This window comes from Symphodus melops (genome assembly GCF_947650265.1).
Source record: "Symphodus melops genome assembly, chromosome: 7".
Lineage (NCBI taxonomy): Eukaryota > Metazoa > Chordata > Actinopteri > Labriformes > Labridae > Symphodus > Symphodus melops.
In genome coordinates this window covers 24710535-24733325 of record NC_136697.1, presented here as the reverse complement: position 1 = coordinate 24733325, position 22791 = coordinate 24710535, and the positions used below count along the sequence as shown (strand labels likewise).

At 42.8% G+C, this 22791-nt stretch overlaps 1 protein-coding gene across 5 annotated transcripts in view; it reads left to right on the top strand.

Moving 5' to 3' along the window:
* The window catches only part of cadm3 (cell adhesion molecule 3), a 97138-nt gene that overhangs the window by 29398 nt on the left and 44949 nt on the right, over positions 1-22791 (top strand). For all 5 annotated transcript variants that reach the window (XM_079348449.1, XM_079348448.1, XM_079348447.1 and 2 more), the window contains exon 3: positions 11251-11400. In XM_079348449.1, coding sequence (XP_079204575.1) covers positions 11251-11400 — 150 coding nt within the window. The remainder of the gene's footprint in view (positions 1-11250; positions 11401-22791) is intronic.

Sequence of the window (22791 nt, the reverse complement as noted above, 5' to 3'; positions counted from 1 at the left end):
CACTGTAGGCTACTTCTAATATTATCTTTTAAAGCGTGTTGCCTTTATTTGAACAGGAGAGCTGAGGAAAGACACAGAAAGTGTGGTGGGGGGAGAGAGAGTCGGGGGTGACATGCAGCAAACAGCGTCAGAATTGGGAGTCAGACCTGTGACCAATGCGACGAGGACTGTGGCTTTAAGGTGCCTGAGTCAGTGAGCGAAACCAGCACCTTGTTGTATGATACTTCATTTGTAAATGCCTGTCTGAGGATTTAAATGTGTCCAATCAGTGTATTTAGAAAAGATTAGCTGAACTTAATGATCAATTATAAACACAGTTTAGAGTACAAACAATACGAGAAAGGTATCAAAACACTCCAGAACCATGATTACAGAGCTCATTAAAATGTAACTCTGGCTGATTACTAGTAAGACGTATGATAACAAACTAAATAAAGCTTATCTGATGAGTCTACTTTTGGCTTTTTCAAACACTTCACACATATGTTGAAAGAGTTTTTGGTCACAGAAATCATAAAAAAGCTGCAAAGCGTTACAAATATGACTTCAGTGTGGAATATGGGAGACCAAATCCACAACCTGTTGAGATGGAAAAGACTTTTCAAAACCGTTTCTAATCTAAAATGAAGTTCCAACAGTCCCAGTTTGTCGAATCAAGTGGCTGCCTTTGTCGTTGAAAAGTTGAATATGAATGTTAATTGCTGGTATTTTGAAGCCTCGCTGTCAGGTAATAATGCAAAAACAAATCAATTCGCCAATGTTAGACCAATTAAACTGAAGGTCTTGTGAAATGTTTTTAGCCCGTTATGAAACGCTTAGAGTTCATTCTGATGCCTTTAAATGAGCTACAAAAGATAGTTCTTTAGTGATAATATTGGGGTTTTTTTTACATTGTGATAACTTTTGTCTGAACGGGAAGGTTGCAGGCAAAGTCGTAAACGGCCCTCTGGTGAAACAGGGTGATGATATATGTTTGATGGAGTTAAACTTATATGTTAAATAATAAAAAAAAGAGATTTGATGTTGAAAGAAACGACATACGTACGGGACAAGATCATCAAACAGATAAGAGGTACCACTTTGTCCTCAGGGGTCGCCAAAGTCGTTCCAACCCAACGTTTCTTTTAGGAGCTTTATAAGATAAACACTCCCTCTCTACGCTCACGCTTCCAAACGGTTAGAAGTTGCATGTGCTTCGCCTGACCTCTCGAGGCAAACCTTACCCCTCAGTATCCCAAAGCATACATCTGTGGCTCAGCGGTGAGAGGAGGTCGTCTCGCCACTTCAAGTTCGGGGGTTTGATCCTCAGCCCCTGCAGCCACTGTTAATCCATGAACAAAGACGTGAACTTAAGATGGCCGCTATAATCACATCAAAAACTCCCTGAAGCTAAGGTTAGCGTTAAACGGTGATACGCTTTCAAGAGTGACAGTGTTAAGCCTCAGCTAAAGGAATATATGATTGATATTTCATATTGATATCAGGATATAAGACAAAAAACCAAAGTGGCATAATCACAGATGCATCCGTCAGTTAACATGGAGTCGGTGGTCAAAGTCCCGGGTTGCTTGAGCCAACCATTGTCCCAGTCCGCTGTCTGTACTGGGGACAGTTGCGCTGAGGGTCTGATAATGCCTACAGCAAATCTCATCATGCAGAACGTGATACACTGGCCTCCCTCTGCGACAGATAAGACCTTAAAATTGGGTTTTATTCAAATGACTGTGCATTACTCTTTCATTGGGATAACTGTAAACAGTGAATGAGAAAATGCCTGACAAGAAACTAGCAGGGAGTATTCCTCTGCTGCAGATCAGCGAGGGAACGTTTTCAGAGGAAACACAAATAGGACTTTTTGTCAACCGGAAGATACTTGATTTGACTAACTCAGACTGCTGAAGCATTATATTAACCAGCTGACTTTTAGTTTCAATCCTTCTGTCGCTTGCATAGTGTTCACCTCAGAGAGAGTTCACTTCAGATCTGTGAAGAGAGAAAGGATGAATGGTAACTCTGCATGCTTATTGTATTAAGATAGATAAAAATGTGAACCATCCTTTAACTCTTATTAGCTCGCTCTCTCTCTCTCTCTCTCTCTCTCTCTCTCTCTCCCTCCCCTCTTCTCTGTGCATCCCCTCATTCTGTCTCTTTCTATCCCTCTGTCTCCTCTTTGACTTTCTGTCTCTTTACTCTGCTCTACTTCCCTCCATCTCGCGCTCATTGTTTTTTTATGCACTTTCAGTCTTTTTGCCCTCTTTCGAAGTCACCCTGTCATCTCTCCTCATTGGTCCCATCTATCTATATATGCTTATTTCTGCCTCGTCCTTCGCTCACCTCTCACTCTCCATCCCTCTTTCTTTCTGTCTCTTTTTTTTTCTCTCTCCCTGTTTTTCCCCTGTGTCTTTTCCCCTCTTTCTCTGGCTTGTTCTCTCCCACTGCCCCAACTCTCTCAGTCTTTCTCGTCCTGGCAAATCATTATTCTTTTTCTTTTGTCAGCAGTGATGCTGCTGCCCTTTTCTGCAAGCTGAGCCCCTCTCCCCCCTCTCCCCCCCCCCCCTTTCTCTCTCTTAACCCGCGCCGATCTCTTCTCTTTCTCTTATAGCGCTCTTCCAGTGGCAGGGTGGGGCGGCCGGCTTGGCGCCTCACTGCTACTGCAGACACACTGCTGGGATGTGATGGGAGTTGTTTGTGTGTGTGTGTGTGTGTGTGTGTGTGTGTGTGTGTGTGTGTGTGTGTGTATGCCTGTGCATGTATGTGTGTGTGTTGGGGTGCTAGCTAGTGGAGGATGAAGATGAAGAGGTACAGGGGGGGGGGGGGGATTGTCTGAGCTCTTAGATAACTATGTTTGACAGGCAGCAGAGGGAAGGGAGGGGTGGCAGGGCTGGTACTGCTGGAGGTAGTTGGAAGGGGGTATTTTATCAGAGGAGGGTGGGGGCTGCATTGGTTTCCCAGAACCCCCTGCAAACCCTGAGCCCTGATAAAAAAGGCGGGCTTGAGGACAAACTCAAGGCTAAGGAGTTTGTTTGTGCTAAGACAGCAGGCGGGGGTGCTTAAATCCCAAAAACACAGCCCAATCCCACCCCTACTTTACTTCCCCACCCGCCCACCCAAACCCCTCAAAGATTAAAAGTAATTTGTTCAGCGCCCCCAGATGACAGCAACAGGATGACTGAATGAGAATCCCGACAGCCGCTCCTCTATTAGGAGGCTGAGGAACCGCGAAAATCAGGCGGAAAACAAAGCATTTCGCTACACCCGCTTTGCTCTGCACTTCACAGGCTGGAGAAGTGTTTTTCTCAGAGTAAAGCAGGCGGCGGCGAGGGGGGGGGGGGGGCGTTGTACTTGAAAGAAAAAAAGGGAGACTTGTTTCACATTGCAGATGTTTTCGTTAACTGGCCAAATTTCTCAAATATCTGGTTTGAATTTGCAGATTTTGTCTGTTACCGGGTAAACTGGAGCGCGGGGGGGGGATTGAGGGAGGGATTAAAAAGGAGGAAGGGAGGAAGGTTATGGAGGTTGGAGGTGGACAGAAGGGCACACACACACACACACACACACACACACACACTATACATATTGATACACACAAACACACAGGGGGATGGGCACTTTGGGGGGACAGCTGGGCATAGATGGATGATGAGGGGGAGGCTGCTCTGCGTGTGTTTTGGTGTGTGATTCTACATGTGCTCTCTGCCTGCATACGTTTGCCTGTTTAGTTGATGTTTCCCACTCGATCTGATGTATTTAAGCACATTTCTTTGTATTTATGTCTTTCTTAAAGCAGTTATTTCTTCTTGACAAACGTGTGTACCTTCCTCTCGGTGTGTTTTACGAGTGTTGTTGTGTGTGCTCACCGAGCACAGTCCTGCAGCGGTGGGGGGGTGGGGGTGTGCCGGCATGCTTGCACCGTGCCAGTGGATGCCTCTGTGTGTGTGTAATGGCCTGTGTCATACCACGCCATATCAAACCGCACACTGTTGGCTGAATTTCCCATCAAACGTGTACAAACGTGCATCAGCAGCACCAAGACACACGACTCTGTCTGTCACACACCGCAGCACAGTATTCCCTCTGTGCAGCTGCGATGGGAAAAACAGACGGACACACGTGCCAACACACACACACACACACACACACACACACACACACATGCGCACTGCCGCAACCACATGCAGATAAAAAACCATCTCATAAATCACAAAGATACTTCGTCCCACACACTTGTGCACAAACAGATACAATCCTGCCTGCGAAAACAAACACAACTGCACTTGGAGCTCAAACACACACTCGTGTGCGTGCAGGCCCACACGAATGATAATAAGCTTCTCTCGACTAACGCACGCACACACATGAAGAGACATGCACATGCTTAAGACACGCAGATAATTACCTCCTCGCAAAGCAACTGTACTGCACACCCTCACATGCAAACACACACACCTTACTCACAACACATTGTGCACACGTAGATAATAACCTCATCATACTGAGCCCAGATCTACATGCTGAGGGAAAGCACACACATACACTTATGTGTTTCGGTAAATAAAGTTCATTAACCCGCACTAATTAGCAGCAACACTGTAAAGCCTCCCCGGGAGAACAACAACAAAAAAAAAAGGTGGGAAAGAATTACGGATTTTGAGAAGCAAATGAGTTGATTGAGACTGGGGTGGGGGAGAGGAGGAGGAGGAGGCTCCGAGACAGAAGGGCGAAGAGGTGAGGGAGGAAGAGAGGAAACCGGGGAGGACATCGGGGCAGATGGAGAGGAGGAGGAGGAGGAGGAGGGGGGGAAAGATGGAGGGAGACAGATGGGAGAGGAAGGAAGACAGGGGGTGAGCCTGGAGGAAGCTGTTTTAATTAAAGGAATAGTTCAGTTTTTTTAAGGAAGTAGGCTTATTTGCCTTATTGCTGAGAGCGAGATAAGACGTAAATCTCTTGTCTGTACGTTTAGATTCAAGCTGGCATTGGGAGGAGTTAGCGTAGCTTAGCTTTAGAATTGGAAAAACATAGCGATCAACACCTTGAACTGATACACGAACAGAAAGGTAAAAATGGCATTATTTGCCTTGAGGGGGAATGTATTTCTCCGCCTCGTACATCTCGACTGCTGCTCTGTATACTGATACCAGATACGGTCTGTGAGCTCCTGATTTCTGCCTCTCTGCCAAACTTGGCAACCTCACTGGAATGACAAGACTTAGGGTTGTTCTTTGGGGGTAAATAGGGAGCTGGATGAAGCAATGCAGTTCAGCTGCAGCTGCCAGTTTGGTGTACTGCAACAAAAGAAAACTAATCCCACCTTAATGACTGGGATCCTCGCAGCATATTTAACATGGACGACTAAATGTCTGTCACCTTGAATCAACTACGTCGAGACAACCGCCATTGCAACAAGTGAGGTGATTTCTTCTCTAAACCAGACGCAATGTTTGTTATACCATCTGGAGGGGGAAAATGAATGTTATTATCTAAGGAGAGCTCATTTGCATACTTGATAAACGGAAAGTGTGTGAAATAAGTTATTGGAGAGTCTTGATGTCTGATTCATCTGTCTTCGTGACTCGGGCCTTGAAAATGAATGGCCTTCTGTTATGATATACCAAAACAGGATACATAGGAAACCTGCAATTATTTCTATTCTATCCATCAAAGGTGCACATCGGCACTTCCACGTATCGTGTTTTCATTTTGCAGCCTCCCCACCAGACAATCAGGAGGACTATTTTTGGTTGCATGAGTTCATTCCAGTCCATTTACAGAACCAAGCAGAAGGACGAAAGCTACTTACCTGGGAGCCAATCAGTTAACAGACAAGCATCTAGTAACTGTTTTCCATAAATACTGATCAGCTGTTGTCTTTTTAATTGATGAGTTGCTGAAAAAAAATGTGAAAAAAAAGAAAGAAATCCCAATTCAATATCTGAATACCGTAAATTCCGGACTATAAGCCGCTACTTTTTTGTCACACTTCGAGCACTGCGGCTTTTACAACGATGCGGCTTATTTATGGACTTTTCTTGCGGGACAATGAGCTTGTGCCGCAAAAACATTTGTCTTCGTCACATCGGATCTTAATATCAGTCATTTTGCGCTTCATGCACGCACCCTCATCATGGAAAACACACATACATACATATGATGCAGCTTTCAAGTTAAAGGCGATCGAGCTGGCTGTCAAAGAAGGAAATAGAGCTGCTGCACGTAAAGTTGACACTGACAGCGACAACGAAAAAGACACTGAGGAAGTGAGTAATGAAGTCATTCCGAGTCACTGAATGGATGGACTTTTTCTTGTGAAATATATTACAGTAATCTTTTTCATCAGCCGCGTTACAGACACTGTTTGATAAAGGATTTCCACTAGGCTTCGCATTTGCGGATGTTACCAGTAGTACGTATTTACGGTAATTAAAAGTTAAAACAATGTTTTTGTGTCACGTCTTTCCGTGTAAATAGCTCTTGTTATAACGTGGACACCTGCGTCTTATAATCAAGTGCGGCTTATATATGTACAAATACATTTATTTACTTATTTTTATAAGTATCCAGGTGCGCTCAATAGTCCGGAATTTACGGTACCTTGAAAAGCTTCACATTTCCTGGCAGCTTTTTGACTAATTGATCCATCCTTTTTCTTCAGTTTGTCCAAGGTCAGGTCCGGGTGACAGAGCACCACACTTCGCTCTGCACCGAGGTTTTCTCGCTTCTCCTGGGCGATTCTGATTTCTCATAAATGTTCTTATAATTGTGTGATTAACTAATCAGGCAACATGGGTTGTTTGCTGTGCTGCAACTGGCAAACTTTACTTTTGGTCCCAAACACAGGGTGGAAATCAGCAAATAAAAACACAATACGATGCTAATTACTTCATTTTGAAGAGATTTAAAAGCCACAAACTGAAGCACACAGTAGCATGAGATATTAAAGTTCTTTCGTGTGTTCCCCTCCTGTTTTTTTTTTCTTCTCATTAATGCAATCAAACTCCTCACACTTCTTCTCACTTGCCTCACTTGCTTCTCCTCCTCACATTTCTTTCACACACGCACACACACGCTTCCCCTCGCCTCCTTTTAGCACCCATCCTCCTCTACATACCCTTATCCATCCATCGCTTTCTCCCCCCCCCCCCCCTCTCTCCTTTGACTTGATATCAGCCTTCTTCCCCGAGGTTCTCTCACCTTGTTTTCCGGAGAGGAAAAGTGTAAATTGTGTTGCTTTAAATACCCGTGTCTTCCTCGGGCTTACAGCTCGGAGGAAAGGGGGGGGAGTTAAAGAGTGGAGGAAAGGATGAAGAGGAGAGAAGAAAGAAGAGTAAGCCACAGTGTTTAACTTAACGTCTGCTAAGGATAGATACGTCCCTCCTTTCTTTTTCTTTTTTTTTCACAGCTCGTGTGTTTTTGCTTGACTTAACTGTTTAAACTCTTGCTGAACTTAATTTCCCCTCTTTAACTTTGCTCTTAAGTAGCTTCAAAAGGTAAGAAGAGCAGCTGGATCTGTATCTGAGGCTTATATGAAGTTGTACTGGTGAGCTCTGTAGTGAGTGAACGAGCCGGTTTGGACTGCTGGATGTGTCCGTCTTGCAGCCGAATGCAGCTAAACCGTGATGCTGCGATCCCCATCAATCTCGAATCTGCACAAATCAATTTGACATTCTGGTAGAAGATAACACTCGACGCTGCTCCCACAACAAGCTGCGACTGAACTTTACTGAAGTCGTCTGTGATTAATATTGGACTGGCATGGCCTTCTGCCTCTTTAATACACTTCACAACATCAAATTGATTTGTGTCCATACACTGAGCTTTTGGTATTTCATGCACAATGTGTTTTTCATTCAAATGTTTTTCGGCCGTACATCCAGTGCGAGTTGCATATCCTGCTTTTGGTATCCCACTTTAAATTTGTGATAATTTTGGTTTTCAACTTAAACTTGTTTATCGTGAGATTTTTTTTTTAAGCAATGCAATAATTATCTATCTATCTATCTATCTATCTATCTATCTATCTATCTATCTATCTATCTATCTATCTATCTATCTATCTATCTATCTATCTATCTATCTATCTATCTATCTATTTTGGCCCTTTTGTTGCGCTGCAGTTAAGCCACCAACTAGCTGCACCTTTTAATGGCTCATTATACACACAAAAAAAATGTGTGTGTGTGTGTGTGTGTAAATAAGCGGATTGGCTGTCAGTCGATGAGTCTGGTTCTGCTCAAGCTCTCTGCCTTAAAGGAACTTTTCCCTGACCTGTTACCAACAGTTTTTTATCATTGGTCAATTCATTCAAGTCTTTATGAATAATGTTAAAAGGAGTCTGGTCTAGACTAGGTCTTTTGGGAAAGTTTGAAATTCTCCAATTAATGCTTAAATTGATTGGCTATATTGTTAGACGTTTGATGAATGACGCAGATGATCAAGTGATTTGTATTCCTAAGTAGAGTTTTAGAGATTAGATGCAGAATGTGTTTAATTATCATTAAAAGGCCATATGCTTAATGATAGTGGGATGGAGTTATATTAATTAGCTTACATTCATCAATGTAGAAGCTCTTCTAACTTAACTATGAGCCTCTAATCTGATGAGCGTTTCTACGCTCTCACTGCTTTTTAGTTTCTCTGAAGTCTTCCCTCTCTGCCGAGTCCGTCATGGCGTCCAATGTTAACTTTGGTTCTGCTTGAGGTTTCTGCCTCAGGTGGTTTCTTCTCGCCTGTTAATAAGCGCTCCATCATGGTGGATTAAGCTGACTTCGTGTAAATAACTCCGCAGAGAGTACGGCCCCCGACCTGTGTCATCAGATAACTATTGCTGTAATTTAAAATTCTATCGGAGCAAATACTTCTAGATTAATTTATTGACTGCATGCATGCGCCTGAACTTCTAAAGAACGAGCTACAGGTAGCTGCTTTTTCACTCCCAGATATACTCTGCAGGTTCATAGATCCAGCCTGTCATCTTCCAGGTGCCTTCTCACTTATCTTACTTTAAGGCTACCAGGCTCCAGATCAATAATGTGAAATGAAAATAAACGACTCTGAAATGACCAGATAATAGAAAAGAGACAGAAATATGTAGAAATCACACACACACACACACACACACACGTTCCCACTAAATACACAGAATTGATCCTTCTCAGCTTAAAAGTTCAAAAAGATTTAAAACAAGGAACAGCATTTATTTTTTTTTTTTAAATAAGCCATCCTATGACACTTTTTTATATTATTCTCGTTAAAAATCTCACCATATGTTATCACTTCAGATCACTTAATATCACTTTAACCTCAAGAGCAGGTGGTTTCTGGCTCACATGCCGTCCCTCTGCAGCAGCCAAACATTAAACACAAGTTGGGGCCAACTTGCCGGAGCTCATTGCGGTTGGCTTGATGACTGATACACTGGGACAGCCAATTCAGCCAAAGTGTTCATGCCGAGCAGAGGAGCTCTTACGATCAGCCACAAGAATTAGCCCAAGATGCTATTAAAGGAGACACTAATCCGAGGTGCACTTGACCACACATTCAGCCCTCAGCCATCATGGTGCTTAGATAAACTAACCACAAGGTCAGAGCTGCAGTAAAACACCACAGAGAGCGAAGGGGAGAGAGACTTACTCTGACACGAAGAGCTCTGCAAGCCTCCGAGTGCAGAGCGGTTACCTCAAAGACCGGTTAAAGCGCTGAATCCTCTCAGCTCAGAGGCAAACCCAGGGCTTCTTTTTCCTCTCTCTTATATGTTTTTGTTTTCTCAGAAACTCACACTGACCGTCCACCTTTTTTTTTTTTTTTTTTTTTTTTTTTTTTCCCACACTGCTAACCCATAGCTACTGCCCGCTCTCAGCTCATTTGCTGCAGATGTGTGATTCTGGCGCTACATGCAGTTTAGTCTGCTCGCCTCCTCTTCTGTATCCTCTCCGCGCGTGTTCCCCCTTCTTTCATGCCTTGATGGGAGTTCCGCCATGTCGCATTTAAGCAGATGTTCTTCCTGCAGAAAAAAAAAAGAAAATCAATTCCACCGCTGGTGCAAGGATGCGATAACGCTGCACGCCGAATATAAACCTGTCTCCCGCTTGAGAATTTGGTTCCAATTAAACTATTTATACACGCCATATTTTCAGGGGTGAGGAGACCGCTTTGAGGCATATCTTCTTGTGAGATGTTCTCGCGGTTGGCTTGGTCTTGTTGTCAATTATGCTCCGTTTTTGTTTAGCCTGCGATTAGGTTGAGCGAGCGCTGGCATGTTTTTGAAGCGAGCACGGCTGGTTGCGCTGAAAGCTGCAGCGAAGTGACCATGTTAGCCATTACTTTCCAGAACAAGCAGCTGCACTTTTTAATTTTTTTTTTTTTTTAAGTATATGTCTTTTATTCTGATCCGTGTAATCCTCTGCAGCGCTGGCTGAATGCAAAACACAGAATTAGCCTGCACCATCACCCGTTATCAAGGGAGAACTGTTAAATACCATAATTTGAACCAATTTGAATACTGCTACACCCAGGCAGTTCACTGTTCAGTGTTTTTTATAATGTGGTATTCCTGTTCCAGCCCCAGCCTTTAGAAATCCCTTTATTACACCGGGTCATTTGTATTCTCTTTCTCATTCCCTCTGACCTGCTTATTTCCATAATGCCTGTCACGTTTGAGCTTGTTCTGTACCAGCCGATACATATGCATGGCGTTAAAGAAAGTGACACGGATATTGAAAAAAAGAGGGTTACGGAGCCATTAGAGGTACGAGAAAGTGCTCTTGTTGTTGAGTTGACCTGCAGAGAAGCAGCGCCTGCCACCGCCTCTTCATCTCTGCTGCTCCCTCAGGTCGTTCAGTCTCTGGATGCGAGGCCTGCTACTGACTCATCGCTCTTACATTGGCCTCGCAGACATACAAGCAGATAGCCATTTGTCTGCTTTTTTTTTCGGTCCCTCTGACAGCATGTCCGTGTGTGTGCGTGCATTGTGTCTCTGCTTTCAGAAAGACAGATAGAGATATATAGATAATCTGACAAGCAGAGAAAGAGAGGGGCGGGGGGCGATCGAGAGAGAGAGAGAGAGAGAGAGAGAGAGAGAGAGTGAGGCGAGTAATGCATTTTGTGGGTTTATCTGATTTGTGTGTGTTGGTGTGTGCTACTGTTTTATGCTTGTTTTTTTCATTTTCAAGCACAGCATCTTTGCTTCTGTTGCCTCTCTATCGCTCTGTCTCATCATTCTCCCCCCCCCCCCCCCCTCTCTCTCCTGTTACCTAGACGAGGACCCTTTGCAGCCAATGACCCAAGATGAAACGGTGTCTGTGGGGGGCACGGTGACACTGACCTGCCGGGTGCCTGAGAGCGACAACTCCTCGCTGCAATGGTCCAACACTGCACAGCAGACCCTGTACTTCGGAGAGAAGAGAGGTAAAAGGGGGATTGATGGAGGGAAACATCAGAGACAGGATAAACCGTAAAAGAGTCAATAAGGAGACACTCTCTCCCACGCAATGCCCGAGAAAATGATAGCCAAATCTGTGCTGTGGGGGACATAAATGCTGTCAAGATATTATTCCATGGACGTCTTCTTAAAATAATGGACCTTAATTCATACCAATAAGAAGTGCTTCTGTGGCACATCAACCACAAACCTCTAAACTTCAGGCTTTATTTCCTGGTTATGTGACCCACAGCAGTGTTTCTCCATCAGGCTTGTTCATAGGTGTAGACTTCAAAGCTACAATATGTAACTTTTCAACCTTTAAATAATAGTTTCAAATCCAATAGTACAATAACTTTCACGAGGGAGAACTGTGTTTCTCCCATTTCAACAGAGCACCTCGGTTGTCTGCTTGAAGCACAATGTAACTTTGGCAGCGGGCCACGGTTAAAGCTTAAAGGCACTGGATTTTAGATACACATCAGAATTCACCAAAAACACAAGCCAGTTGGCTCGTCTCTGATCTGTTTGATACAATGGCAGGAGCTAACAAATGAAGAGGATGGTGACATAGGAAGCTAAAGAATGACTGCAGGGAGGAAACCTTTGTTTCCCCTTTAGGAGATTTGTCCTGCACCAAGAGCATGGTGAAAAAGGGACAAACGTCCATACTGGACAGCACATAATAACATCAACACAAATCATCTTGAAAGAATTGCATGACTACAAGGGAGGAAGAAAAAGAGATGAAGTCAGACCAGAGTCAATATTTGACCTTGTGGGTCTTTGGCTTTCTAAACATCTTTGCCGATGTTCTGTGGCGATGCTACCATGGTGCAAAGATAACAGAGGCTGTTTGTGTTACAGAATCACGTCAGAACACCACGACTTGCTTTTTTACAGTATTTAAGGACGTTTCTCCAGATTGACTGAAAGTTCATCAAAGATATTGAAATGACTTTTTTTTGTGCTTCTAGAAAGTTTAAGACAACTTCCATGAATCTAATGTCACAGATTAAGATGTCTCTTATCATGATTGTTACTTGTTTATATTGTTAGTTAATTGTTAATATTTACATCGTACAGAGAGAGCACAGTCTACTGAAGTTAAATTCCTTCATACCTGGCCAATAACACTGATTCTGATGATCTTTGGAGAAATGTTTTTTTTGGTCACAGTGGAATCTGCTGCAACACTACGATTAGCCAAAGGGAGAAATGTAAAGCATCTTGGTTGACAAATCTTAATAAAAAATAGTTGGCATTCCTGTGCAACAGAGATGATGAAGGGTTTGTTGGCTGGGTGAATTACATGTCTTTGAAAACAGAGACATCATTCATGTTGTCAGAGCTCTAAAAGCAACCGATTACAGCTAAAAATAGTTTAAATATTCAGAGCTGCTCTTCGACTTTTGATTTAGTTTTTTAAATCTATCCCTAACTTTTACTTAGAGTTCCTTAAACCTGTTCAATCTTTAGTTTCCAGGATGCACATGAAGTTAAAATAAACTCTTTGCATTTGCACAGATTTAGATCATACATTCATAATGACTTATTTCTCCATTTTAGTCGTCCGGAATCTCTATTAAATACAAATACAGTGCCATGCACTTCAAGTGAGCTACATGTAAACATCTGGGACAGATCTGTGCAAGCAGCCATTATGAGCTCCCCCGAGTACCATGATATGCAACTCATCATAGGCCGTCTTCATATCCAAAAGTGTTGCTTCAGTGTGAAGATCGGCGTCTGCTCTGAAGTGATTCTGTTCAGCAAATAACAGTGAGTCAAATCAGACTGGCTGCTAACAACTATGTGCAACAAAAATGACATTCGTATAGACTGCAAAAGAGCCCAAACTTTCATATTCATCACAGGCAGTAATCCACCATTCACACAGATCAACGCTCTCTCGCCCACACAGATCATTAAGTGGTTGAAGAAATCAAGAATCCGATGTGCGTGTGTTTCAAAAGCTCTTTCTGTATCTCTGCATGGGGTTGAAAGAGCTGGAGATGCTTTTCTTAAGCGTCTGATACGGCTGCTTATTTCAGTGTAATTTCAGTGTCACTGCTGCTATCACAGGCGATAGAGCATGCAGAGGATACTCTAGCGGGATGCTTTCTCATGCAGTTACACTTGGGAGGAGTAAAGATTATATATGCGTCATGGGGAGATGGATGCATTTACACCTTTTTCAATATCTGGTTAGAATGCATCTCGAGGAAAGGAGTTTGAGTCTGTCTTGAAAGCTTCTCGAATGCATTTACACTTCTCCGATCAGATATCAGACGTGCACATGCTTAACAAGATGTAAATGGAGTGAACAAAATCAAAGTGGCATTACATTTTCGACTAAACATATTTGCTAATGCATATTAGTTACAGAGTAATATTATTAAGAGACAGAAGGGTTTGCCATAAAGATGTTTGCTGCTGCATCTTTGCAGAACCAGTTTCTGGTAATTACTGTGTGCCCACTGGGTTAAAAGCTTTGTTCAAGAGAATAAAGAACCAAACAAAGACATTTGGAAACTGAGAAACCAAGAAAGCCAACAACATGTTTTTGTAATATTGCACTGTGCGAAAAGTGCTCAATAAACACGATGAATGAAAACAGTCTGATGGCGTGAAGTGCAGAATTTGGTTCAGTTCAAACTTCAACTTTTTGAAGAAAAACATTTCCCACTTTTAATTATCCATTTTGTCCAACTTGATGGTGGAGCTGGCCGTCATACCAAGCATCATTTATTGGAAGATCTTTTGATAGCACTTCCCAGTGGTTTAACATCGCACAACAGAGCCTGTATTTTAAACAGGACAAAAAAAAAGAGAGACGGTTAGTGGTGGGAGAAATTTGACATCGTAAATAAGGGCTGACATTATAAATATGGAGCTTTCGATTGCTAATGATTACTTTTGACTGTTTTGGCTCAAAGCCAGGGTTGAAAACATTGTCAGGAATGAAAAGGAGCTCGCCCAGCAGCGTGTTTTGGTATAAAAACACGGACATTACAGGGACAAGGGTGTGTCTTTTTTCATTTGAAATGATGAAACAATACGGACTGCCACTCAATGAAAGTCAAAATTGATTGGTTTACTTTCCCAGCTATTTTTTTTTTTTTTTAGTCTGACATCATCCAAAAAGATTTTTAAGAGCTTTTTTTTAAATAGTCTATAACATCACACAATGATTTGGTCCTATATGACAAGAAGTCAGGGAGGTACGGACGGAAGCAGGGAGGGAGAGGAGGGTGGAAGAATCACAGACTAGAGTGGTGAGAGAGGGAGAAAGACTTGTTGGTGCTCAGATACAACACTTAGCAGCAGAAGTGAAGTGATAGAAAGATGGAGTTAAGAATGACGGGAGAAGAGACGGATGAGGCCGAGAACTTTTCATTGCAGTGGGCCAAGATTTCTGCAACAGACAATTTGGAGAAGAGGGCGGCGAGAGAGAATGAAACTTGGGGTGTGTGTGGGTGGGGGGGGGGGGGGGGGGGGGGGGGGGGGGGTGTAAGGACAAATGGAGAGATCAGCAAGTCTTTTCTCCAGATGGAGCCTCAACCACAAGAGTGAGGAGAGAAATAGAAAGCGATGCTCTTCTCTGCAATGATAGAACTCTTAAAGGCTGACCTCGACTTTGGAGGGAATTGAGTAGAGTATTGGAGGAGGAAGAGGAGGAGGAAGAGTAAGAGTAGAAGGGGGGGGGGGGGGGGGGAGTGAGATGGAGCAGAAACTCCCCACTGCAGCAGCCCAATGTGCACAGCAGATGTTTTACTTTGGGAAGCAGCGAGCTGAGAGACAGAGAGAGGGCAGAAGAGGAGGATGATGGGAGCTCAGAATTCAACCCTTCATGTCTTCACTGGGAAGTGCAGCAGATGGAGGGAGAGCAGCGAAGGGCTAGACGTGGGGAGAGGAGGGAGGAGAGGAGAGGAGGGAGGAAAGGAGGGAGGAGAGGGGCGAGGAGAGAGGAGAGGAGGGAGGAGAGGAGAGGAGGGGAGGGAGGAGAGGAGGGAGGAGAGGGGCGAGGAGAGAAGACAGGAGAAGAAAGGAAAGGAGAGAGGAGGGGAGAGAGGAGAGGAGGGAGGAGGGGAGGGAGGAGAGGAGGGGAGGGAGGAGAAGAGACAAAATGAGGGGAGAAGGGGGAGAGGAAAGGAGGGGAGAGGAGAGGAGAAGAGATGAGAGGAGAGGAGGGAAGGAGAGAGAAGGGGAGGGCAGAGGAGGGTTGAGAAGGGAGGAGAGGAGAGAAGGGAGGAGGGGAGAGGAGGGATGAGAGGAGAGGAGAGAAGAGGAGGGAGGAGAGGAGGAGAGGAGAGGAGGAGGGGAGAGGAGGGCAGGGGACAGACAAAGTGCTGACCAGGGCCAGAGAGAGAGAGAGAGGACATTGTAAAGGAGGGTTGCCCCTCAATGATCTCTTGATACTGTAAAGGTTGAATCAGTGAATGAATATGAATAATCTTCTTTGGCCACTTTTGAGGCTCCACAAACAGAAGACACTTTGATCACCTAAAAACTGTTGTAGCTAACATGTCAGCAAACAGACATGTTAGCTTCAGTGTTTAATCTCCTAAAATGTGCTGTTCACTTGCTTGTAGCTGAACTGGTAGCAGGAAATGGGTTTCTTTTGTATATCTGCTAATTACCTCTGCGAGTTGAACGTAGAAACAGATAATCGTGAGCGAGGACACCAAACCAATGAGCTGAAAGAGGCTAATGCTTAATAAAGCCTTGTGGAGTTGGCGTATAGACCTCTGCCAAAGAGGGTTTTTTTTGTTCTGTGCTGTTTCTTCTTCTGTCAGCGGGATGAGAAACTACTGTTGAGGAGTTTGTAAGAAACTCCTTTAATTCAGTGTTACTTGTTCTCTGTCAAATTCTTGTTGTTTTAGGAAATTTATCCAGACAAATATTGTGTTTTTGTTGGCTGAGTTGCGTCTCAAAGTCTTGTTTCTATCTGGTGGCCGATTAAAGGTTTTATATCCTGGTTTTTGCAATGTCACATTAAACAAAGTTACTTGTCAAAGACAGTATTTTTTGAAAACGTTCTGCTGCTTTGTGTTGACTCTCACAAACTGCACCCTCCGAAAATGTGAACTTGGTAGTATTCTGTGATCCATTAAGAAAGGCCACAAGTATGACAGACAGATAACAAATGGATGTTTGGATCTTAAAAAGTCAGGCCAGACAAAAAAAAAAAAAAAAAGGTGAAAGTTCCTCAATACTCCACTTTGTAAATGATAGATCGTGGTGGAGCCACAAGTCATCAATGCAGTTGGCCCGAGCAGCAAAGCTCAGACAGCGAGCTTCAGAGCTGAGACAGCAAGAGCTGGAGGGATGAGAGCGGGGAGAAAATGAAGGATATACTGGAAGACGAATGGAAGGGGAAAGAAATAAGCAAGCTGATTGAAGTGAGTAGGTAGGAAAGAAGAGAAATATGGACTCCTCACCAACAAGCTCCAACGCTGCACAGCATGCAGCGGGCCTTTGAAGGCTTCAGACTCGAACAAAAAGTGATGGTTGAAGCGATTGTTGGGTAAGGAGGGGATGGACGAACAGCAGGCTGAAAGATTAAAGTAGACGAAGGAAATGATGAGTGACAACTCCTGGCAGTGATGGTCGCCACACCGCAGAGAAGAACCTGTGCTAAGGCGAGATTATAGATGGCAAATGCAGAGGAGAAAAAGACGTGACGGAGAGAAAAGACCTTTGATTAGAACTGAAAAAAGTTATTTTTTTTACCGTGGTAGACCGCTGAATTTTAAAGGTGCATTATGTAGATTTGGTAGTAAAATTTGAAAGTTAGAGAAGTGAAACGATTCAGTGTTTGTTTGTTTGTTTTCTGAACTAAATACACCAACTTTATTCAAAGAAAAAAACATGGAACATGAGCTTAAAAGCTACCAGGAGAGTTTCACTGCTGCAGACCCTCCAACCTAACTCTCACAAAGTATTTCAGTTCTTGTCTTCTGACTACTCAAAGCGCTTGTGCTGAATGCCACACCGACACATTCACACACTCAGACTGCTATGTAAAGTGCCCATCAGCATTGACTTATCAATTCATTCAAATTAAGTGTCTTGCCCAAGGACAATTTGGACATGTAGCTGCAGGAGCTGGGGATCAAACCCTCAACCTTCCAACTGAGCCACAGCCGCCCACGTGGATCCTTCCTGTTAAGATGGTAACAAAAGGATCCCAAAATCCAAGATAGTGATGGCCAAAAGAAACCAAATAAAATGAACCAAATAACCAAAGATGGCAGGAATGTGGTTATCTTCTTTCTTCATGAAGGTAGTGTTAATCTCTTCATGTGATAACTTCAAGGAAACCCTTCCTGGTAAGAAAAGAATGATCAGTGTCAAACAGCTCTGAGACTGAGTAGACAGGTATGCAGAGGTATGCAGAGTGACGACAGAGTGGCAGACATTATAGAGAGGAGATGTGATGTTGTTGTTGGGTGGGGGAGACAGGGAAGGAGACCTTGGATTTCAATGATGAAGAACTTCTCAAATCACAAATAATGTTTTAAAATAAAAAGATGAAATTCAAAGCCAGAGCTGAGATGTATAAAATGTTGCTGCTGCTGTTGCATAACCACAGGGTCACTGCAATTCGATCCAATTCTCTGTGGTAGATGGGCAAGCTCAAGCTGACTTCTTTTCTTTTTTTTTTTTTTTTAGCCAAGGACAGCTATTGATATCACTTTAATTTGACCCTGTGATTCAGAGACGCACAGTGTGGGTGCTTCTTCTTCTTTTTTTTGAAGCTACCAGAGGTGAAGAGAAAGTCCAAATATATATCTTTTAAAAACAAAGTAAAAAGAACTAGAATGAGGAAACAAGTCTGGTTTCAGTGGAGCAGAGCTAATGAGAATTCTGCAAATATAACTGTCGACATAAAGATAAAGCAAAACAGGAAATTAATTGTTAAGGGACATAAAGCCCAGTTGTGTTTATTAAAGCAGATACAATGACTTTTTTCTTTTTTTTTATTGCAGTTAATCCTGTCTTGTATTAATCTGAGCGTGAACATTCAGAGCAAAGGGAACCTGTCATTCCACTGTGAAAACAAATGATCTGATAGCTGGAGCCAATACGGGATATTTGAACACATTTTAAAGCCTTAATTCCAGATGATGTATTTTAAGACCCTTTTAAGGACCCACAGATACCCTGGAGGGAATGAGTGGGAGTGGATGGGTGGATGAAGGGGAGGGCTGCTAATAGAAGAGATTAGACAGCTAGGAAAGCATGAACGCAGATGGGTTCCTACAGTACATTAGTGCTAGACTACCAAGAGACAGAGAGGATTTAAAACACACAGAGGGACGTGAAGACAGGCGGAGGAACACAAAGTCAACATCTAGACAAAGAAACAACAACCTTTCTTTCACAAAATGGGACATTTAGCTAAATCAGATGAGGTGTAAAAACAGAAACAATAATGTTTAGGAAATATTTATCCTGTGCCTGGCGAGCGACATGATTTTTTATAGATGTAGAGATGCTGCCTCATCGATCTATCTTTTTGGAAATAGGTTAACTCAAACTACATGACAACCAGCTTTCATTGTGTACATGCACTTTTACTATTACTGTTTCCAGCCTCGTTTTAGGCCTGAGCGTCTTCCTGGGAGACTCAACAGCGTCAGAGTGAGTCACTATAAGTCTTAAAAATAGTCTCGATTCCAGCGTGCTAACATTCCTCTTGACATCCGGGTTTGGTCACCTGAACTAAAGGCCTGGAGGTGAGCTATAGACGGCACGAGCTGCGAAATAATTGGGAAACGGTGGCCGAAGCTGGGTGACTTGTGTATACTGTCAGGAGAAGAGATAAAGCCATGAGCATCCTGTCGACAGTTCTCATGCTTTATTCTTCATGATGAGACTCTGACCTCTGGGGGACGCTCCGGGGTGCCTTTGGTAGCCCTGCTTATTTTCTCCATTAGTCATGTTGTCTTTGAGGTGTCAGGAAATAGTGAAAAATATCCATCATAGTTTCCAAGAGCACACTGAGTTTTTTTTTTCTTTTTTCTTATTTTTATTCGACCGAGGAGGCGAAACTCGGAGTTATTCTGTTTTGCCGTGCAATAAGATGGAGAGAAAAGCAGGGAAATAAAGAATTGTTTTGCACTTTTTGCCTCAAAATGAATATTTTAACACTTTCAAAATTTTATGACAAACATCTTTAATTTAGTTACTATTTCAAATCCAGGCTGTTTTTTTTTTTATTTCAGCCATATACAAACAAGAATTCTGTGTCTTTGGTTTAGTTTTAACCAAAATGGCGCCTTGTTGTTGTAGTCATACTTTTAATGCGTTGAAGCTTTGTACACATTTTGTTTATTCCACTTATGGAAAACTGTTATGGAGGAGAAATGTTATTTATGATCCATTAAACCATCATTACAGTTTAGTTTAGATTAGTTCAACTCAAACTTAACAAAGAAACAACTTAATGACCCACATTAATGATGATGTTAATTTATTCCTTATATGGTTGTTGGCTGGATGGACAGGTGAGTGATTGGCCGGATGGACGGACGGCTGGATGGATGGATTATAAAACTTGTGCACAGTAAAGAGTTTTAAATTTTACAAAACAAAAAGTTGGATTCTCTTGATTCTCACATCAGGTTTAAATTATCACATCAACACAACTACTTAATTAAAGAGTAAAAACTCTAAAAAAGCATAAATGACTTAGACACACATATATAAGTAATGGTTTCCTCCCCTGTGGAAGGATTATGAAGACAGCAGAATAAATTGGACGCTGCATTTTCACCAGTAAGTCAAAGATTAACTTTCAGCCTGAGAGGAAAGGACACATCCATTAAGATATTTGTTTTCGTAAATTATTCATGATCGAAAAAAATTAAAATCCATTTCTTTGTACAATTCAGGAAGCAAACCAAGGTTAGCAAGCGAGGAAAGAAAATACATCTGCGCACCTTCAATTTTTACACACTTCCTGTCTAATTTAAAAGTAAATCATGTTACCAGATGTGTGCCAGCCATATGTGACTCCTTATTTCTCTCCATGAGCAAGGGCCATGTTATATACACTTCAAGCAATTTTCAATCCATAAAATTTCATGAGTGCAGCAGGCGGACGTGTCCTCTCACAGGCGTGTTTTACAGTGTGCTGACAATAAATGGAGACATGCAGCAAATACTCTCAATGTGAGGTTTGCAAACCTATTTCCTCACCAGAAAATAAACGCGTGTATTTGCTTTCAGCCTGGCTATAATTTTATTTATTTGTCATATGAGGTCTCCTTCCTTTCCATAAAAGCATATCAGCCGACATCAGACAGCCAATCTGCCTCATTTTAACAAGCCAATGGCTCCCTGGTGATTTACAAAGCATGGTGGACGGGGGAGCTTGTGCCTAGTGGGAGGATAGGATTAGCTGGTGGACTTTAACTGTGGATGAAATTACCCTAACTTGTAAATGATTTCATATAAAAACACGCCAAGCACAGTGTTTAGGACTCTTAAGTGAAACGGGCAGAAAAAAAAAACAAAAAACGAAAAAAAAAACAAAACTGTGAAATTGATGGTTTGATTTTCTCTCAGAGGACGAGACAAACTGACGACTGCTCAAAACACTCTGAGAGGCGCTCCTCCAGATGCACGGCGTGAATTGTTTTTTTGACATTTTCTGAAAAACTATTGATCCACATCCCATCACTCAAAGTTTTCTCGGTGTCTCGGAAGGCTCTCTTGAGAATGTATTAACAACAACCATCACAGGACTGAACGGCGGCAGGAGACACTTCTGATGCCGAAAGACGCCTTTTTCTACATTTTCCACTTGTATCATTTGTATTTTTCCACGTGGCCTTAAAATATTCATTGGTAATCAAAGAGAGGTGCAGGGAGAAGAAAGGGACAGGAGCCAAGGATGTCTTAGAACAACAAAAAAAACTAGATTTTGAGATTATTGATAATAAAACATCTGAAAGTAGTGTTCAGACCAAACGCACCAGAGTGCCAAGACCAAGGCAAGACCCAGACCATGATATCAATGACAGATTATCATCTTGTGTGCAGCGGGTGTTTCATTGTCATAGTAGTTCTTCTGTGTCTTTCTGCAGTTGCCAACAACTATCGATTGTTTTATAATTGCTACATTTTCCCTAAAACTGGCCCCTTCCAAGTCTAAGGAGGGACCACATCTGAAGCTTAAAGAAACAAAGGAAGCTGCACACACTCTGGCAGACAAACTCAGTCAAATGAAAAGCACGACAGGACATCAGGAGACATCAGGAGACATCGGGAGGACGAGCGAAAAGGTTTCCCACTTCATTTTGCATTAGATCCTCGGAGTGAAAATATGAGCAGCGGATTTAATGTGATGCAATGCAGGGAAGCAAAAGCAGCAGAAAGCAGCTGACTGATAGTGGCCGCCATTATGATAATTGCTTCTTTGACTTCTTTTCACTATAAAGGTGAGGAAAGATGAGAAAATGAGGCTACTTTTCAACATTATATGCTTTTACTCTGGCGTGCTTTTGTTAATCCTTTCGCAGCAGTCTGAGCACTCAGCAGGTTTCTCCTCTAGGTAATCTAGCTCTGAGGTTGTGTAGTCGGTCAGTGTTATTTGCCAAAAATCCCCAATGGACATTTTTAGAGGATGTAAATACTACATGGCAGGGTTTTACTGTTGCGTTGCTCGAAGCTGATAAACCGTTGGAAGCATTTTTTCCTCTTAAGTTTTGACTGGAACTAATTCCTTCTCCCGCTTCAATTTGCACAATCTTGGGCAAAGTTTGGGTTACCCCACTCTGTTTGCCTCCTTCCAACGATTCGGCATAAATTTGTGATTGCTTTCGTTTGAATGAATGTGTTTTTGATTCTGTGTGAAGATAGGGCAAGAGAGACAAGTGGCTCAAGAGGGAGGAAAGTGGATGAAACGGACAGAGGTGTGTGTTTATCAAGCGTTTTATAGTTGGCGCACTGATCCGGTGGATCAATTGGCACTCTCAGATCAGTGGGGACGGTATGATCAAGGGACGCCCGCGGTCAGTGAACCCAGATCAGCTGTCGGAAAGGACGGATAATTAGGGAGCTGGAGAGAATATTCAGAAACAGATGGGAGGATGGCGGCGACATGTGTGTGAAAGAGAGAGAGAGAGATGGAGGGAGAGAGGCAGTCACTTTGGATGAGAGTGTTAGCTAAACGCTTAAAATGGGAAGTAGAACTAGAGCGACCGAAAGCAAGCAAGAGAGAGAGAGAGAGAGAGAGTGGGTTGAATGAAACAATTAGTAGGAGAGAGGAGAAACAAGACGGGAAGGAAACAAGTCTGACTGGAGGAAAACTGGACGAAAGTGGAAGAAGTAGGAGAAGATGAAATGCAGATTCAGGTTGAGCC